At 38.6% G+C, this 20,784-nt stretch overlaps 1 protein-coding gene across 1 annotated transcript in view; it reads left to right on the top strand.

Moving 5' to 3' along the window:
• Positions 1-1,435: 1,435 nt before the first annotated feature.
• Positions 1,436-20,784, top strand: part of LOC142363521 (androgen-induced gene 1 protein-like) — a 56,075-nt gene continuing 36,726 nt past the window's right edge. Inside the window, exons 1-2 of the mRNA XM_075438476.1 lie at positions 1,436-1,443; positions 3,989-4,095. Of these exons, the coding sequence (XP_075294591.1) occupies positions 1,436-1,443; positions 3,989-4,095 (115 nt within the window). The remainder of the gene's footprint in view (positions 1,444-3,988; positions 4,096-20,784) is intronic.

Below are 20,784 nucleotides of genomic sequence, written 5' to 3'. Positions count from 1 at the left end.
AAGAAAAGATGAGATTTTAGTAAATTTGTAAGGTTTGTTCCCAGTGCTGTGAGTGCAGTTCATGAAGACATAGCTGCAAGTGGTTTGCTCAGCTATTGACAACATTCAGGTACTGAAACAATCTGTGAAAGCACCTGGTTGATTTTAGTTCTGCTAATTTTTAGTTTTATTGCAGTCACTAATGTTCTCATAAATAATACGGTGGGGGAGAAATAGATCCCAGGTAAATTACTGAACTCAGCATTATATTGGAGTTCATGCCTGATCTAGGAAAGTAAGTGCTTACTTACCTTTAAGGATGAGTAACTGCAGCGACCTCGATGTTTATATAGTCTTCTTTGCTGGGTTGTGGGTTTGTGTGTGTTCAAGTCGGGCTCTCCAAGCATCAGCAGAGTTGCAGTTAGGTTTCACAGTTGTGTAGCTGCTGCTATTTTGAAAAATATCATGACAAAACATCTCTGAAGAAAGAGTGGTTTTGAAGTCATTTCCATTTCTTATATAAGTAGAAAAATTATTGCTTGAAATCAGGAAGTTATAGATATTGTACTCTGATACTGTTGGATGCAGGATTGATTCTGGCAAATGCTTATGATTGCATTTTAACTTATCTGAAAAAGGAAAAAAAATAGAAATTTATTGTGCGGTTACTGTTTAACAGAACTATTCAGTGAGTAAGAAGTACTGGTTATGTGTTGCTGGGGTGATAAGTAACACATGAGTCCAAATTCTGATTTATGAATTTCATTTTCTTCATTGCAACAGGTTTTTTTTGTTAATAGTGAAGTAAAATTATCATAGCAACAAAAAGTTTGAAATGAGTAATATATAACTGTATCATATGGGTAGGTTTGTTAGGACAAAAGAAGGTCACGTGTTGTGTTGTGAATTGGTTTAACCACATTTTCCTAAAAAAATATTGTTCTGTTATTCTTAATGATATTTTGAAGGTCTCTTCTCCATGGCTCTACTTTTTCTCCCGTGTGCTGTTTAACCTCTGAAAAGCCAGGGGAGGCCATATCAGCACTGATACCGAGTGCTGTGTAAACAAAAGAAGTAATAAAATATATTCTGAAATTAGCTATCAGGGTTCAGAAATTAAGAAGGGCAAAGTTTTGGTCAAATGACCTCATGTGAGCTTTAAAAGAAGATAAGACATAGACTCTACAGGAAGAAAGAGACTCACATCAAAGGAATTAATACTTCTGGACATTGTGGGCCTGATTCTCATTTACATTGGTTATCAAGTTATTTGTGTCACACATTACTTAATTATTTGAGGCCTTTTTATTTAATAAGTATAGCAGTCCCAAACCAAGAATGCTGGTTAAGCAAATAGCACCAAATGCATTTCAAAAACCCAGGGTCCGTTTTGAGTTGGGGTAGTAATAAATGGAGTCTGGATATCAGTGTCAGTGATATTAACCTGTGATGCAAAATGGTTCTGTAAGTCTAATGAAGGTTTATATTTTCATTTGGTTAAGAAAAAAAGAGTAGCAGCTATTGAGGTAGCTGGCATAGATTGGAAGCCAGGAGATCCAATTCGTATCATTTTACAGCTTCTCCTTTAAAATTGTTTTAACTTCATAGGTTCCTTTTTCTATTTGAATTTCAAGATCTTTAGGGTGGATGGGTACTTTCAAACCTCTCCAGAGCCCTGGACAAAACAGGTGGAGTTAATCCTCTTTATACCTTCGAATCTTCCTACCTCCAACGTAACTCGCTCCTGCCCTGATGCCAGAGCAGCACAGCAGTGCTCCAGGAGCCAGCTATACTCTATCCACAATGGGAATTCCCCCGTGCTAGGACACTTCCTCATTCTTAGGGCCACCCAAGAAGCTTAAGGAAGACAATCAGCAGATCTGCCCTGTTGCCGGGTGTAAATATTGTATATTTGAGAACTTCTAATTGGCTGAAGGGAGAATATATCTTAGAGATGAGGTCAAGGCTGAAGGAGTCCTGGAATGTGGAGCAGCTGAAACAGACGATGTTAAGAAAAGCAAGCTCAGATTCCAGATTTTATATTTGAAAACCCTGGACTGCCATTTCAATTAAGAACATAATCTTGGTTTTGTTTAGTATTTCCCTGCCCCTTGTATCCCTACTTTATAAATACACTCCTGCAATTGTGAAGCAATCAGAGATCCTAGCAGTAATTCCACAGCATTTAACCTTCATCATACAGGTGACTACACGAAATGGTTACGAGCTATAAAGAAGTTCCAGATGTGTTTAAATAAGGTTGGTTACTGAGAGAAACCACTTGAAAAGCTAACCTTCTAGGATGTATTTACACTACCAATAAAGCCGATATTTAAAAGGTACGGTAGGATTTCAGCAGTGGTGGAAAGTTTTTTGGCACTGGTACCTATTCTTACAGCTTCACAGCAGGCCAAGGGGAAAGCTTGATCAATACAGATATGAAACTAAGTAAAGGCAACCAATCTATTTACTACATTTATAAACCATTTGTTTCTGTTTTCTCACTCTCTTGCTTCCTTTCTAGTCACAGTGTTCTTTACTGTTATTGAAAGAAAAGACCATACTAAGCTGCAAACACTGTGTATTCGATAGCACGCTCTGCATCACTCACAAAGCAAGCAACTTAATAGATGGTAGCTGAGGTTTGAAAAAATGTGCTGAAGTCAGTAGGTTCTCAAGCAAACCTTATCTTCTGATTATTATTTGCTACTTCTTGCTTGGGTTCTATAGCCAGAAAGCTGAAGTTAATCTTGTCTCCCCTCCTGTTACAGACAGCCCTATTCAGAGCCCTTTGATGTCAGTGCAAAGAATCCCATTTTTTGTGGCCTTTGAACCAGATGTAGTAAAAGGGCAGCTGAGCATTTTGTAGGGGTTGCAGTTGGGTAACTTGCTTAAAGGAGGAGAGTTCTGTTACCTATTTCTATTTCCCCATTCTTTTTATTATTTTTAATATTTGTATACCAGTAAAAATAACGTAGATGCTTCGTAAACATTGAAGAGGACAAATGCCTCTACTCTGACCATATTACAATTTACTTAACTAAAAGGAAAGTAAAGAAGGAACTGTATGGCTGTTTTTCAGCCTTCATAGCAGTAGAGCGATAGCACACAAATTTAATGATTCCTGCTTGTTTCAGCTATTGTGAAATTTAGGAAGGAGTTTGCATAAGATAACATATCCTGCTGTTGTAATATGCTGGAGACAGGGCTCAGATCTCTGGATAAGAAATTCTGCAAAAATCCTAAGTGTTATTATCACTACACACCACTCTCCCGAGGATCTGAACCTGACCTCGCTTCCTGGATCCAAACAATCTCTATGTGAAAATAACAGGATTTTACAAGAAGAGTATTTTCTATAATTATTATGTGAAACAGTTCCTTTCCTCGACATTTGTTCAGGTTTGGGCATGTTACTGAACAAAGAGAATTCTCTTTCAAAATAAGATCAATCTGAACACTTCTTGTGTTTGTAAAGAATGGACGGAGAGCTGCCAGCAAATAAGGAGCTGGAGGTGGAAAACTGAGGTGGCTGTCTTGCCAAAATTGCTTAGCACATTGGACAATGAAGAAGGCAGAGGCAGCCCACTTGGGAGGGACAGCTTGCTGCTGGAGGTGCACTGGCAGGAGGAAGCAAACACGAGTACCAGAGCAAATCAGTTTGGGCAGGAGCCAGTCTGGACGATGATGAGAAGAGAGAGGGAGTGGTGTGCACGTATAAGGATTTGGGTTCTGGCCTGGTTTTTCTTCCTTGGCGGCCTGGTAGGAGACTTGTGGTCACTTGTTTGTAGTGTGAATGATTGGGGAAGTCTGTAGTCCTGGGAGGGAAGGGAGGTGTAAAGATAAGCTGGAGGAAGGTAGCTAGAGACTTGGTATGTTGTGAAGACTATGGCTGGCCCTCAGACTGTCATATAAAAAGTGAAATTCATGTGTTTGTCTGACAGCACTTCCTTGAGAGCTCCCCTTCTTGGAGTGCGCTGAGCTGAAGCCTGCCTGGATGCCTTTGAAGAGGCCATTTTTTGCATTTGTTGGAAAGCCAAGGGACCAGAAACCCTCAATTGACTGTCTTGTCTGGAGCAGAACATTCAGGGTGGGATACACTGGACTGCTGGAGAGGTGAGTGTCTGCCATTGCCAATGCTGTGCTCCTGGGAGCTGGATGGAGCAACAACATGAGGTGTACTGGGGCACTGCAGTGAGGCTGTTTTGTACGGCTCCTTTGTCCGGAGACGTAGCAGGTCTTGTGTTGCAGACCATGTGGTTTGTAGCCCTTCTGGCTGTGAAGGGAGCTTTACATCATCTGCTGGGTTTTAACTGAGAGCATGATTTTGCAGAAATGGTTGGCCTGTTTGGGTGGTGGCTATTGCTGTTTGCCTAGTTAAACAGTTTAGGGGCTTTTTTCTTAGTGTGGCTTTGTGATGGGACATGCAGGTTATTGTGGAAGTTTACAAACCCTGTGCTGGACCACTGATACACAGGAACATCTTTTTACAAATCTGTAGGGGAGATAGGTGTCCTCTAACAGCCAATGTTGTTACATAATAAGGGCAGTCTGGAGCAAAGCTTAATAAAATATGCAGAAGCAAAAAATGTGCATATTGATAACAAAAACCTAATTTATTTTATATGATGTGCCCAGGTGGACAAGACTGTTCATGTGCATGCAGCAGTCAGTAGTACACTGTGTGCCAATAATGTATTCACCTATAGGAAACCCAAACAGGCTGGTCATAACTACCTTTATTCTGTGGCAAATCTCCTCCTTTGTACTTAACAAAGTTAATAAGAGATTAATGTTTCTGGTGCTGCCTTGTAGGATAGTATAAATAAAAGTTCTGCTGCTGTTACCAGTTACTAATGAAGTTAGTGTCTCCTTATTACAACTTCTTGGTAAATCTCATTTTAAAGACAAGTACAGGTCTGACCATTTCTTTTTTCTGGAGGACCCACAGCTGAGACTCATCAGTCTAGCAACAACCTTGACACCATGTTTGAATATATAACCTTTCCTCTCCCCAAGTAACTTATCTCTCCCTAAGAAAAGACTTCCAGAGAGAAATAAACAAGTGTCTGCCTGTATGAACTAGTAAAGGGAAAATAAAATGAAAAATGAGCCTGTATTATTTAAACAGTGTGACATGACAAACTGCAAGTGCTGCGCACACCTAGCCCTCCAAGAGCAGCTTTCTTTGTTGATAAGCTTTTATTGAACCTGAACCTTTAGTTACTGAACCTAGCTTTGTGAATATATTACATTTTGCAATGGCATGATGTTATAATCCTGCAGACTTTCTTCAGACCGTTTGTTGGGATGAAATCACGCAAATGTCTGAACACAAAGACAAGGCCAAGCTGGGCATCAATGTTGTGAGTGACCCGACTCTCAGTCCTCTGGGAGGATTCAAGTTTGGTGCAGAGGCAGAGTGGGTTAAATCATTCTGGTACCTAGAAAGACTGTGTGTATGGGGATCAGGGGTCTGCAGCGTGAAATCTGGGGTAACAACTGCAGAGCATCTGTGCAGGTTGTGTGGCCTAGGGCTGATGCAGGTTGACCTAAATGAGGTTAAGGAAGCTCATGCATTGCCAAAGTGTATGCACTATGCTCTAACTTTTTCTGCAGTGCGTATAGGGTGCACAGCTATTTTTGTGCAGTCTAAAAATCCATTTAGGTGTGCATTACGGGCCTGCCACATCTGATGGCAAAGAGGTAATTGCCAGTCAGATCCAGATTACCAGGTCATTTTCAGTTTGAGATGCTGCTGATAAATAACAGATGGCACAGATATCCAAGGCAGTCATAGTTATGAAATTCATGTCTGTGGCTATGTTGTGTTTAGTCTGATTTGTTGTAAGAACAGGAGTTGGCAGCATCCTTCTTGATGGTTCAAAAGGAAGAGCTCTTTCCAGAAGAGGCAGAAGTCTGCAAAATAAACATACAGAGTTGCAAGATGAACATAAGCCTACTGTAATGTGGGAGTTCTTAATCTATTTAGCTGTTCTCATTGTCATCGTTGTACTTACTCTGGAGGGTCTCGACCTCACATTCAGTTTAATAACACAAGCCTGGGAATAACAGCAATGCAGTATTTTAGACATGGCAGGAGTTCTGTACATTTTGTACATTTAAGTACATATATTATCTTCTCTGTGGTTGAAACAGCAGGACAGGAAGAGAGGTAGAGTAAGTGCACCATATAATCTATGTGTAAGTTTTGAATGCAGCTTTTCCCTTTCTCACATTTCCCACAACCACATTTCACCCTACCTTGTCAGGGTTGGTAAAACAAATGCCAGTGAGTCAAATTATAAGAAAAGAGCAGGTGCCAAAAGAACGTTCTTCCCTAGATGCTAGGGCAAAATACTGGGGCATTCACCAAGATAGGACAGGGAAGGTGGCAGTGTTTTGTGGGAAAACAGTAAAAATAATGGGCAAAATCAGTAGGCGAAGGAAGGGGAAAAGAGAAAGTCAATTAACTCACTTCTCACAGAAGTAGATTTTCTATATAAAGACAACGAAAGGAAAAAGGAGGAATAAACAAAAAGTAAAAAAAATACAACAGGAGGCTTAACAGGGAAAGTAAAGAAAAGGAATAAAGAAACAGGGTAGAGGAAGAAAATGAGATGCTAATCTCTTTCCATGAGTCAAGTATATCCCTCTAACAGTTAGCATAGCTAGGATTGTGCTTGTTTTTTGCCTCAGAGTGCTTCTTTAAAGCAAATAGCTAACCAGGCACCAGGCTGTTTAGATTAGTTGATTGTCATTTGAGCTTCCTAGGTATTATGCTATTTCCCTGGTGAAAATTGTTCAGCTGCAAACATTTTCAAGCCATGGTTGTGTTGTTCAGGGCATGGAGAAAAGAGACAATCTGAGATAATTTCTTCTTACAGTGTTACTTTTCATATATTTTGGAAGATACATTGTGGTAAACATTGAAAAGAATATTGAGGCAAACTAGAAAGAAAGGCAAGTTCAGAAAGCTGTTTCACTGACTGAAGGACTTGATGAGAGAGGGAATGAAGGAGGACTGGAATTTGTACAACTCTGTTAACAGTCTGGCTGCATTCCTTTGTCAGTATTTTTATTGACTTTCACTTCCAAAGAAACGATGCTTCAAGCTGTTCTCTGAAGTCTGGATATACCTTGCTGAACTAATGAGACAGAATGCATCACAGCTGTTCACAAGGGTTGCACGTGTACACACGTTTGTACTAGGAGAACAAAAGAGTTTTCTCACTGAAGTGCAAGCGTTTCCGTGCCTTTTGAGTTTTGAATAACACTGTGTCACACGTTAGAAGGGCCATAATGAAATTTATTGTCCCTGGCTTTGAAATAATTTATTGTTGTTTTGACATTTTTCTCTTTTCCTCTTTTGTCTTTTCTCAGAGTATGAATAGAGGACTAGGAGTCAGACTTCTACTTTTGATATTTGGAATTTTGCAAGCAAAGATTTACCTAATGTCTATACCAGTTAAAGTTAGACTGGTAATGACTATCTGTTGTAATAATATATAGCTGAAGAGGATGCAGGACTCACATTAATTTTGTGATGAATCAGAATCTAGGGGCAAGGATTTTATATGTCTGTCATTGTCATAATAGTGATGGGCGGAAATTGTCTTTCTATAAGGTAGCTGCAAAAAGGATGATGAGAATTATTATAGGCTCCAGTTAAATAGCATAAAATATGAATTGAGTAATGACTGTCAGTTTTTCACTGAATAGTTTTTCACTGAATAGTTTTTCACTGAATCTAATAGGTGTCTGATCAGATAGAGATTCATTCAGATAGCTTTATTCACTTCTAGTTACTTGGTGAAAAGATGCATGAGTTATTAATAATTTATAACTATCACTTTAATGTATTTGCTTCAAATAATTTATATTTGGGGTTCTGAAAATGGACTGGGACCTTAAAATTTGCAGAATATAATAAAAATGCTAAAAAGGGATGGCATAGAGAATAAGGAGATGTGAGCAAGTGAAGATACACTGCTGGAAGTTACACTGCTGGAAACTGGCCACCCAAGAAGATCTGGCAGAGAAAGTAAAGTATTAATAGCATTATTAATCTACTGAGTTTTACTGCCAGTGAAATAAGTAGAGAAAGCAAGATCAAGGAGGAGAAGTTATGAGGCAGCCACACGAATAATGTAACGAATTTACAATTGCCAGAGGTATGATGTTTGCAGTTCCTGTTACCAAACTGTGAGTATACACGGGGACAGCAGCTATGCCAAATGTCCAGATATTGCAGTTTGCAGTGGGATAAAGGGCATAATGCTGTTTAAACTCAGTATGCTTCCTATATGTAGTAAATCCCCCGTGATTATTTATTACAATCACAAGCCATTTATCATGGGTTTGAGGGGGAGGGGTTTGAATGCTGAGTTGTTTGAATGCATTTCTTCTACTCTTTCTCTGCAGAGTTCCAGTACCATGGCACTGTGCCGTTGTTACTTCTTGTGTATTTTTCCAAAAATTAAAAGTTGTTTTCCTGATATTCTGGATAGACTTTTTTTCCGACAAACAGTTCCTGTAATTTCAGAAAGTCTTAACCCATTGAGACTGCCATTCATTAAAAGTTTGGGTCACAGTTCAAATTGTTTCTAAAAAAATGTTTCTTTCCAATCCAGCACCACTCAAGGCAATGCCACGCCAGGCATTGGAAATCTCCGTTGTATTCACATCAATGTTTTGGCAGAAATGTGTTAAGCTTTAATTATGGGATATGTTTTATTTCTAATGCATAAAGAAAGTTCTGCCCTAAGTCTGTGGTTTTCTATTAAGGTTCAGATTTAATTGCCAGTTTTTAGTGAATGCTTTTCTTTTATTCACTATTTGATTTTGTTGCTCTTGCCTTCTGACATTCACCACAACTTCACAGCTACAGAATGGCCAGGATAAAATTTTGAATATATGCTTTCCATCATTAAAGAACAGACTGTAAGAGCATTTGGCTACACAGGCTTCCCTGAAAATGACAGGAAGCTATTTTATTTTTCATTTTATTTTAATGTTTGGTTTGTGGGATCAACTTAGAGGGCCAAAACAGGAGAAGGATGTGATGGCTAGACACACTGCATGTGCGTAAGAAGCAGTTCCTACCTCCTCCATTCTGATTGTTCCTGGTCAAGACAGTAGGTTTGCACAGCTGGAAAACTGAAGGCAGTGATAGATCAGATGATTTAGAAAAGATTGACTAAAAAAGGAAAATACTGTGAAACACTTTTTTCCTGACATCAGATGGAATAAATAACTGACAGTAACGTTTTTTATACAGAACATGTTCAATATGAGCAGTCTCTAGCAGTGCCTCCATTACACAAAGTGTGATGAAGCCGCATGCAATTAAATTCAGAAACGGATCTGTCCAGTAGAAAATATGGTCTTTCCAGGATAGGGCCTAGGCTGTTCCCTATTACGTGGTCTAGGAGAGGAGGAAGAAAAAAACTAACACATTGGTGATTTCAGATCCTGCTATAGATAGATACATTAGGGCTCCTATAGAAAAATAAATTGGTAAAGAAAGGATGCTGATTCCAGACAAAAGGCCCAAGTAAATACAATATCTGGGACAATAACTTCAACAGAGAAGACTGTAATAAAAAAATCATATCTGTGGGGAAAAAAACCATATATTTTTAAATAAACAGATAAGACCTATCAACAAAGTCACATGAACCTAGAATTTCCTAGAAATATGAAAAGCAGAATAGGAAAACATTGTTTAGAAAAAGAGAATAAAAACAGATCAGCAGGAAAATTGAAATCTTATACGTTAAGTTGTCAGAGAACCATCATTCACTTTTGATTCACCAGAAGCAGAGGAGGACACAGTGCTTTTCTCTGTTGCTTCATCTTCTTTCCTTTTAGTAAAAATCTGTTGTTTAGTTTGAAAATTCACATCTGTTTTATCCAAACTGCATGAGTATTTTAAACTTCAGCTATAAATGCCTTTAAGACATCATTTACTGCTCACAGTACAGTTTATAATTGGGATCACGTACTCCCTTCTTGAATCAGGAACTGAAGCCAGGATTCCCTATCTCAATGATCTCAGAAATCAGTGGCAAACTGAGTCTCATGATCTGTGAGCTGGGCTCTGCCAAGGGTGATGGGCTGGTGGTCGCTACCAGTTACTCCATCGGCTCAGAAGAAAGAGGAATGTGCTGTTAATCCAAAGGTACCAGCCTCTAGAGGGATGGGGGGCTTTGGCATAACAGATTTTTTTTTCTTCTAACTTCTCTGTTTGTGATTTGTTTGTTTTCAAAATCATTACTTCCCTTTCCCCAAACTAAGTTAAACCCAAGCAAGTATCCTGTTTAAAAGTAAATAAATAAACAAAAAATCTAGCTATGTAATCAAATCTCAAGTGTGTTGCTTATGCAAGTGATCTGAACTAAGTCAGGATGAAAAATGCAGAGTTCTGGTATTTTATCCTCGTAAGATCCAGGTTTTGTTTTAAAAGTATCTTTTTTTTTATTTATTTGATTTGGACACCTCTGAAAAACAGTTGCTTTACAGATATAGTGCCTTTTGAGGTTTATCTTCTAGCATTCCTCCAATACTGCAGTCTCCTTCTGTCTTTGGGTTGTGTATTGAGCTATTTGCTTTTTTCTCTTTCTTTCTGTTTCTCAGGATTGCTCATTATGTCTTGGGTCTATAAAGTATGTCCAGGTTGCTTTCCTGTTCAGAAACTGAAGACACAGTGATACAGGAAGCTGAACCAAACCTTTTGGGTTTAATTTTCATAGAAATTTTCTGTTATGATTTCGGAAGTCACCATCTCTTTCTGGTAGTATCTTACAAGCTGGGCAAGTGGTATTCTTCAGGCCTCTCTGTTTAGGTTATAAGCTGTTTGAGGCAAATTCTCCTTGTCCTTTGTGTGAATACTGCCTGCGTTTTGACTCCGAGTACAACTGAAGTACAAAATATGTAGTGGCAAGTCCCTCTAGTAAACTCCAGCTTTGATTCATAACTACCACTGAAGATATGCTGATTACTCCCCATCTTAAAGAACTATGTCTTAGGTAAGCCATGCAGTTGAAAAAAGCTGCATCTTGCATAAGCTCTAGAATTCTGCTTCAGTGATAGTTTGAAAGCTGACTGTTTTGTCTGAGTTAAAATTCAGTGGTCTTACAGAATAAAGGCTCTGTATTTGGGGCATTTGAAATGTGTGGTTGATTTTATTTTTCTCTTAATGTTTGTATGCTGGCTGTATTTACATTTTATGCCCAGATGGTTTTCTTTAATGTCTTAGTATAACTTACACGTAACATCTTGCGCCAGTGTTATTTTCTTGATTTATGGCTCTGTGTTTGAACAGTTTGAAAACTTTGTTAGAACACCTAATGGGGAAACTGCTGTTTTAACACTGTGCATGGCTGTTCTCTGTCAACAGAAAACTGGAAACTTGCGGTTTGTGTGTGAATTGTCGGACAGCGTTACAGTCATGTCATGCTGGGAGTTTTTTTGTTTTATCCTTTAAAGAAGCCTAAAACATTTACCCCCGATTGAAGGAGCATGCTTTCTTAGCACTGGAATAGCTCTGGAATGAAGGATTAAGTAATTTATTTATATTTTTCAGAAGGGATTATAGTCTTCCTATGTAATAAAATGCCATAGAAGATGCTAAGGCCTGTGTGACTAAGATAAAGATGAATGTTATGAGCTTATACATGTGACGTGAACTATTTGCAGAAGGAACATCCAGTGTCAGGTAGAACTAGAAATGCTCACTGAGTAGATAAAAAGCCTGCAAATACTACTGGCTATAACCATTCTGTACACTGCAATATCTGAAAGAAAAGATTGTACAGTAAAGAAATACATATAGAAAATTATTAATTACTCTGCAACCTGGCGCGCAAGTGAGATGTCCTGCGTTGTAGCAGATAGTTTTGTTCTATGAGTAAAAGTACCTGCTTTGCAATGGCAGCCTAAAAAATAGGATGTATCAAAATCTGTAATGTGTTAAATTGAACTAGCAATTGAGGGTATTCTCAAAACAAAATAACACAGGCTTCCTTCCTTTTGCATCTGGGGAGGGCCTGAGTGCTTTTGAGATTACTTAAAAGATGAAGTATAATTGTGAATGAAATTATGCAGCTGGCACAAAGAATTGATTTCTTATCAGTTTTGACTAGGCCAGTTATAAAGTGGTTTAGCTGCAATGACTAACAAGTGTTTCTGTACCACTGTTGAACAAAATGGGCTATTAATATTCACAAACAATGGCGTTTACATTTTTCTCTTGAAATGTGGTGTTGGCAGAGTTCCATTTCATCCCCGTTTAGGGGAAAGAAGAGTAGAAAAGCATCTCATTTTTGTGTAATGTGAATGTAATAGAAATTAGGCAGAGTACATCAAATTGTTTATTGTAAATCTGCCACCTAAAGTGGTGAAGCCTAAGTGACTTTGATAAAGTGAAGATATTAGCTAGTTACACCTTGCCAACACATTGAGATCTTTTCAGGGAGGCAGCACTTCTGGGCAGCCTCAGAGAGATGAGATCTATTAAAGTAATTGTTGGTTACACGGAAAGGTACCTGCTTCCTGTCTGCAAATCTTTCCATGTAAGTTTAGTTGCATCTTACACCCCCTTCAGAGGAAAATATTATGCTAAATTCACTATGTTGATAAAACGTTAATTAGAAAGTTTGATAACAGCAGTTTTCACTAAATTGTGATTTGCAAGTAACCAACTTTGTAAGCCTGCACTCTACATTCAGACTCACATTCGTCTCCAACATACCAGAACTTATCAACTCTACCACCAGCCTGAAGCATGATCAGATCTGCAGCTTTGAGTGGAAGAACAAGTCGTATTTTCACTGACTCCAACATTTATGTTTGCCAGGGTCATACAATCCTGCAGACTATGATTGGTAAAGCACAAATTTTTCCGTATTAGTCTTGTGACTTGATTGATTGAGTGGAAGATTTATATTCTTTTAGTCTGATAAAGGACTATTAGGATTTCATTGCTTTTAGAACTTTATATTTCTGCTTTTTTTGCAGAATAGCTAGGGTTCTCCCACAAAAAAAAAAAAAAAAAAAAAAAAAAGGCTTGTAGGCTTAGGAACCCTTGAAGTAATTTACTGCTTTCTGTGGGGGTTTTTGGAGTTGAGTGTGTTTAACGCAGACTTGTGGTCTCTTTTAAGTTGTGCTATTCTGTGAAACCTTTGTCTCCCAAATGACATTAATTCTCCCTGCACTGCATAATTTTGATTTCTCACTTGGTGGAGGAAGGGAAAGTACCTGTGAATAGATTTCAGTTCTGTAAGGCTCCTCTTAGGTGCTGCATGCAAATGGCTACTAATATATGCCCCTTGGTTCTCTGGGAGACAGGAGCAGGTCTTGTCTTGTTGGTCTGATAGCACTGTGGTGCTCCGAGTCTCCTCCTGTGTAGTGCCACCGAGAGGGAGGCTTCCCAGAGTGACACTTTCCCCTGTGTCTGGGCAATGGTCTTCCTAATTCATGTTCACGGCTTTCCTTTATTTGCTACTGATCTCGCTCCCATGCCCGTTTTTCAGGCTGTTATCTCAGTTGGTTTCAGCACCTGCTCATCAGCTACTCCCCCGAGCCTCTGCCATCTTTCATAGCAAGGGAAGGAACCAGAGGTCGCTTTGATGCTCTCTGCCCTAAAAATGTAGCTCTTCAGCATTAACTCCCTAAACTATATCCATAGCCGAATAAGAAGTTTATCTATCTGAACTTTGCTCTGCAGCTACATCCAGTCTCCCTTCAGCACCTGACTGCTATTGCGTTCTTCTGCTTCATTTCTTGTCCTGAATTCCCGTACTCTGGAATGACACTGTCTCTCTTTGGTTGCTTGAATAACGGAGTTGTCTTCTGGCAGAGAGCTATTTCTATCCTCCCTCTAGTGTTTTTCTCACAATGACCCACAGACTCGCCATTTCCGTCCTCACCCATTTGAATTTGGAAATAACCAACAAATGAATTAAAACTCTGCCTGACTGGTTCTCCTTGCTGCTTTTCTTCAGTTCTCAGATGTTAACTTGGCAGGTGAAGGTGGACTTCGTTTATTAGAGGTTTTGGCAGTAGACTGGAAATGTACTCAGGCCTGAAATGTTGCACTGAGACTAGACTTTGAGGATATGTTGGAAGCAGCACAGCTATTCATTAAATGCTTTGAAATTCCCTTCTTTTTTCAGCTGTAGAAGTTCCAGGGCTTCTCAACAGGGCTTATTGGCTTAGGTGCAGCTTCCCATAAGCATGACTAGACTCTGAACTGGTTTACTTCAAGCCAACTTGGTATGTCTCTTCTGATCTTCCATGTTTCCAGTACTGACACATGTTAAGAGAGTTTGGGCAGAGCCAGCTTAGTTCTTCCTGAACCTAAAAGCATGCAGCAGTGTCCACCAACCTGTAAGCAGAGAGAACCAGCATGTAAATACATTTAGTAGATGTGGTGGTGATGGATTAATGGTTGGACTTGATGATCTTAGAGGTCTTTTCCAACCTTAATGATTCTATTCTATTCTAAAGGGAGCCCAGGGAAGTGAGAACAATGGAACAAAGAGGAAAGACATGTGGTAGTGAGAAATCGGCACGTTGCTGAGAAACTCTCCCAGAAGAGGCAGTACTTTCTGTGAACAGACTAGTTGAGAAAAACATGCTAAGTTTTATGTTTGTTTTTAGTAATAGATATTTTGGCTGTCTCCAATAAGACTACTGTAATAAAGTATCAGATTGCAGATTCTAGAATAGAAGAATGCATATAGTGAGACAAAAGAAGAGCAAGCTATAAACGTGTTCTGCCACTGGTGTACATATATTAAAAAGACTACTTTTTTTTAAGCAAAAAAGGCACTAGTTAAATAACTATTGCACATAACTGCCTTTTTTGGCTTGCTTTTCAGAAGATGTTTGAAACAAGATGTGTAGCTTGCTGCTGTGTTATCATTTACATAGATTATGGGAAATAACTGAAAGATCCATTCATGGATAATTTAAACATATTTTTTTTTTCAACAAAAATTATCTGACACACTTGAAAAGAGGGAATTCAACATGCAAGTTCACTGCTGGTTGGAATGCTAGCCCTGAGTCTTCCCAGAAGAATGCAGAATGAATTTAACTTTTCAGGGGGCAAAGATATTTAAAGCAATATAAGCTATGTAAAGAGCTTAGGGATAGTCAACTAAATAGTTTTCTGTTGACTCAAGCACTCTTTTTCTTATTGTCACGCAGCATGGGATCAAGGGTGCTGGAAATATGCATTGTGAGGAAGCGCGAAGAAATGGCTCTCTCTCTTTGTATATCTTAGTGGCTTTTTTAGACTTGGCCTTACTGCAACATAGTTACTGTTGCTACAGTCCAAACTGGAATCTTTCCATCAGAAATGCTATTTTGAGTACTGACTTCTAAATGTTTCATATCTCGTTGTTTTGAAATTTGTCACATCTAGAGCTTGGGAGGCAAATTAAATCCCATTTAATTTTAGATGGATTCTTTGCTATGCTAAAGACCAGATTTATTTTTGTTACTTTTTTGGCTTAAGATTTCTGTTGATATCTGCACCCAGAAATATTGTAGTGTTGCAGAGGTGGGTAGCACATTCGTCTGAATGGCTCAAGTAAATTGGCATGGGATGTGTGTTTTGTGTGTAGACTAAGACATGTATTTTTAAAAAATGTATGGTATTAGCTTAACTTTGTTTCAGCTGAGCTGAATTAAAAGTACCATGAACACAGTGCTTCTGGAATTCCTATTCATGCAATGCAGATGCTCATATATAGATAGCATGAAGTTAACTTGCTACCTATTTTCTTTGTTCCACTTAAACAATAGTAGATCTACATCCTTCAGTTTTGTTTTCATAAGATGAGTAAAGCACATCTCTTGCTTGGCATGTGAACTTCAGCCATATCCTGAAGAAATTCCTGGGCATGCTAAGAGGGTCATGAATGGAAATAGTCAGCATGGATTCATTGCCTTCTCCGATGAAATTACTACATCTGTGAATAAGGGGATTGCAGCAGATATTGTCTGCCTTAACTTTAGCAAGACTTGTGACATGGTCTCCCACAGCATCCTTGTGTCCAGTTTGGGATGTTAGTGTAGACAAGTGAAATACTAGGTGGACGCAAAAAATGGCTGGACTATTGGGCTCAGAGGGTACTGGTTAATAGTTGGTACCATACCTGGAATCCAGTTATCAGTGGAGTTCCTGAGAGTCTGTTCTTGGGCCTATCTGTGTAATATCCTATCTTTATTGACGACCTGGAGGAGGAAATGGAATGCAGCTTCATTAAATTTGCATGACACCAAATTGGAGGGAGCAGTCATTAAACAATGTTGCTGTTTAGAATGACCTGGCTAGCCTGGATGAATAGACTAACTAGAACCTCATGAAATTCAGCAAGGACAAATGCAAAGTGCTGCACCTGGGGTGGACTAATCTCATTCAATGGATGACTGGCTGGATGGCAGCTCTTCTGAACAGGATCAGGAGTTCTGGTGGGCTAAACACGAGCCAGCAGTATCCTGGGCTGTGTCAACAGGACCATAACTAGTAGATTGAGGGAAGTGATTATTCCCCTTTACTCAGCACTCATTAGACCTCATCCTGGTTACTGTGTCCAGTTTTAGGCTCCGTAGTACAAGAAAGATGGTGAACTTGAGCAAGTTTAGTGCAGGGCCACCAAGATTATCTGGAGCCTAGAGCACGTGATCAGTGAGCTGAGGCTGAGACAATGTTCACCTTGGAGAACAGAAGATGTCTTTGCGTTTTAATACCTGCATGCCATTAGCTCTGAGGCAGTTACCAACTAGATGGAACCAGGCTATCTACTGAGCTGCGTGTTGGGCGAATGAGACGCAATAGTCGTAAGTTGAAATAGGAGATACCAGCTGCATATGAAAGGGGAAGAATCATTCTGAGGATAATAATGCATTGAAACAAGTTTCTCAGAGGTTCTTGAGTCTCCGTTCATAGAGGTTTTCAAAATCAGACTGAACAAAGGCCTTGAGCGCCTTGCAACCTAAATGATTCTATGAAATAATATCTAAGCAAATAAAAGTAATTCAGTCCACTTGTCTCCTCATGGAAGCTTTTATTCTGCCTACAGAAACTACGACCAGAATAAGGATCTTGAATGTTGGTCCACTCAGAAATGTAGTGAGACATTTGTATTTGCTTTAGGAGTTTTATCACAGTACCGCAGGTTTAATTTAGTCACTCTGCCTAAAAGCTGTTATCCCTGCACAGAGATTACAGTTGTAAGACTGGAGGAGGGAATCTTAAGGGCAAGATCTGGAAGTTGCAAGAGGAAGAATACAGTTGAGAACATAGTTGCACATCTGAGCTGCGACTGACTGTTTTCAGAGATTTGGCAGATACTTTTAATCATGAACAATAGGTTGAAGTGATTGCTGCCAGGGTACTTTTTACAATAAGGCTTAATTTCCAGTTGTTAACCCTGAACACAATAGTAATATGGATGTCTGCAAACATTTTTCTACCTTCTGTATTTCTATCTGGATTCTCACTTTCAGGATTTTGATGCTTTTGGGGCATAAATGCACGTGCTCTGAATCTCTTCGCGTAGTGATTAGTAAATTAAAATACTGGCAAGCATTGTTGTTGCTTCCAAAAGCAAAATACCAGAAAATACATGTATTTTCAGATCTATCTTGGAAACTCTCTCTTGATCATATTATCCAGGAGGCAAGTATAAGTGCTAAAATTGCTCTTCTTCTGACCCCATTTTTTTTGCAGTATCATTGTAATTAAACCAAGAAAGGGGATTCTTTTTTGGTTTTTTGTTCTGGGTTGTTTTTAGGAGTTGTTCTTACACAGTGTGTTCTTGATGAATACAAAATGGAACATCTGGTAGACTTAGCACATAAAGGCTATGCGATTATATTTTAGTAACTGATCCAGCCTGGATAAATTTTCATAATGCATTAGTCACTATTATGTGAATTAAGGTGGAGAAAAGCAATGGATGTGGACATTGTGTCTGATTCTGTGAATGACGGGGATATCTAAGAGAAGAACTGCTTGATCGCATTCTCTAGTGACATCCTGTGTATAATTATTTTGTACAGTGAGTGGTTGTGTTCTAGCTTCACATTAAATATGCCAGAGGAGGTATTTAGTAGATGTAATTGCAGTGGAACATTCTCTGGCTGTATTTTCCTTCTTCTCAGTTTAAATCTTACTACATGGCCTATTGTTTCCCTAAAATATTTTACCAATTCATTTCCTTCCTAAAGGAAATTCTTCCTCTGAGCATTTCTTAGCAAATTCTTCACATCGTGTGTTTCAGTCAAGCTTTGCTCCTGGTTATATTGGTACATCATCACTGAATTTAATTGGACTGCATTGGTGTAACTGAGAGCAGAAGATTTGTTCATTTAATCTTTCTGCATAAGTAATCTGTTTCCCCTATCATTTTTTTTTCTCTACTTGGAATTTATTCAATTTGTCAACATCTTCAGGGTAAGGAGGTTCTCCCAGTTCTAACAGCACCTGAATTCTTTTTGAAGCACAGAACATGTTTCCGCAGGCATGTTATTAATTATGGATATTTCCTTAATTCCACTGCTCTGACTATTGTCCAACAGTTCACATCTGCCTGTCCACATCTGGTACAAATAAAAAAAAAATTTGTGTTGTTCATATCAAACATATAATAATGACCATTTTGCTTTTGTTCTTATTTTTAAATCAAAGTTAGTAAGTACTTTTTATATAATCTCTTAAGCTTTATGATATTGCACAGGATGAGACATCTGTTTTGTGTTTTACTTAGCTATATTTACTTTCTTGCTTCTGGACAAGTAATGGTTTGACATCTGAGACCTTTGTATCATTCCCCTGTTGAATATTTGCTCAGTTTGGAGCTAGCATCACCCATAACTAGAATCAACAGAGTTATGCAAAACTTCTTCATAAGAGGGATGAGTTGGCATAAAAACCACTCATGAGCTGCAGAGGCTGTGATGATGTGTTTTATGCCTGTATTGCCTTCCATTTGAGGAGCTCAATGCAAATGATTCTCTGTAAGCAATGGGAACATTAAGAAGCATTGTAGAGTTAATGGTCAGTTTTAAAAAGTGTAATTTTCCCTGTTCCTCCTTCCAGCCAACATACGTAAACGTGTCTGTGCACATAACTATCTAAATTGCTAGTTGTGCCAATCTCATAATAGTATTTGTGCATACAGGTTTTGAGATTCGAGTGAACTATTGTAGCCCTGGCTTAGCTTCCCAGTAAAGTATTCCTCTTCTCAGACTGTGGTTTCCTAGCATAGGTAGGAACAACCCTGGCTCCCTTTCCCCTGTTTAGTTGCTAACCTAGGTTGCTGCCAAAGCATGCTACAGAAATAAATTTTGCTCTTTTCTTTTTGCGTTAACCATTTTGATGGAGAGGGGGAAGTTTCTGTAATGACTTCTTTTTACAGAGGAGAGAGGACAACAGCAGCTCATTTGAATGACCCAGCTGTGTATATGGGACAAAATGTTTTATTTGGGAATGTACAATGAAATGAGAAGGATGTTTTCAAGAAAAATCTGAATATGATATGTATAATAAAGAATGATAAATCATAGAAAGATCTTTAGATATAAACACTGACCATAGCTCTATCAGTATGAAAAGAGGGGGGAGGGCTGTTGATGTGACCTTAATTTTGCCCTATGAATACTTCTGTAATGTCTAAGAGTTTGGGCTTTGCAGAGGTTAAGTGTAATTCAGAAAGATACCTTGAAGCCTGACTCCATAAAGGCTGCACTGTCTACGTTCGCCAGGCATGACTGATTTCCTCAGCAGTACTACTGAACCTATGTAGCATTCAAAGACATCTGGAAAACAAGACCACAGCAGGTTATGAAACACAGCTCCCACGGCTTCTATCCAATTGCTCATTTTGTTCATGGCATAAGAATCTTTGAAAAGAATCAGAGTCTAATATCTCTGAACTAGCTCAGTTTGAAACAGGTCCAGTTGTTGCTGGATTAAGTACATACTCCTAATACTAAATCCCCTGTGGTACTTAGAATTGCTTGTTTTGTCAATGAGTGAAACAAAAACATGCTACAAATGCATATACACAAAGCGTGATACTTAAAAAACTGGATTATGGATTAATTAATTTACTGTATTAGAATCACCTTGTTTTGGTCTGGTTTCTAAACACTAACAGTCATTAGGTACTGATAATGAGACTTCTATAGTGGGTTTTTTAAAGCAAAAATGGTCTATACACACCTGGCACAAGAATCCTTTTAGACTACTTTGCAAAGCACCCCCAAATATGTTCAAGTGAGTCCATCCCTTGTTGAACTGGCTCTTGTAGTTCTTCTGAACTCAAGCATTGCATAAAAACAGAACATATTTAGGCAGTTGTCATGAGTAGTCAATAGGTACATTAACTGGACTTTAACGGTAAGAAAGACAACCACTTTTTTATATTTAAGTACTTTTTATATTTAAACTTAAGAGAATGGCTGATAAACAAACTGTGGAAACATTACGGTTCCCTGGAAGACACAGCTTTTAAGTTATGCTTCTATGTGAAATTTGTCTGGTTCCAACTGGACACCATAAATATGCTATTAATATCTCACAGTATTTTAAAGTCTAAAAAAAGGAATATTGACCTTTCCATTCATGTGACTTTTGTGGAATGCTGATGGTAAATGAAAAATACAGGCCAGGAGTCTTAATCTGAAGATGTAATTCCACACAAGTCCTTAAGGTAAAATGAATGGTTTAACAAAGCTACTTAACTACATGAAAATGATTGTAATACAAACACTCATGAGAGGGAT

The sequence above is a fragment of the Opisthocomus hoazin genome, chromosome 18, assembly GCF_030867145.1.
Source record: "Opisthocomus hoazin isolate bOpiHoa1 chromosome 18, bOpiHoa1.hap1, whole genome shotgun sequence".
Classification (NCBI taxonomy): domain Eukaryota; kingdom Metazoa; phylum Chordata; class Aves; order Opisthocomiformes; family Opisthocomidae; genus Opisthocomus; species Opisthocomus hoazin.
Note: the sequence above shows the minus strand (reverse complement) of the source record. Positions and strands in the feature narration are given on the sequence as shown.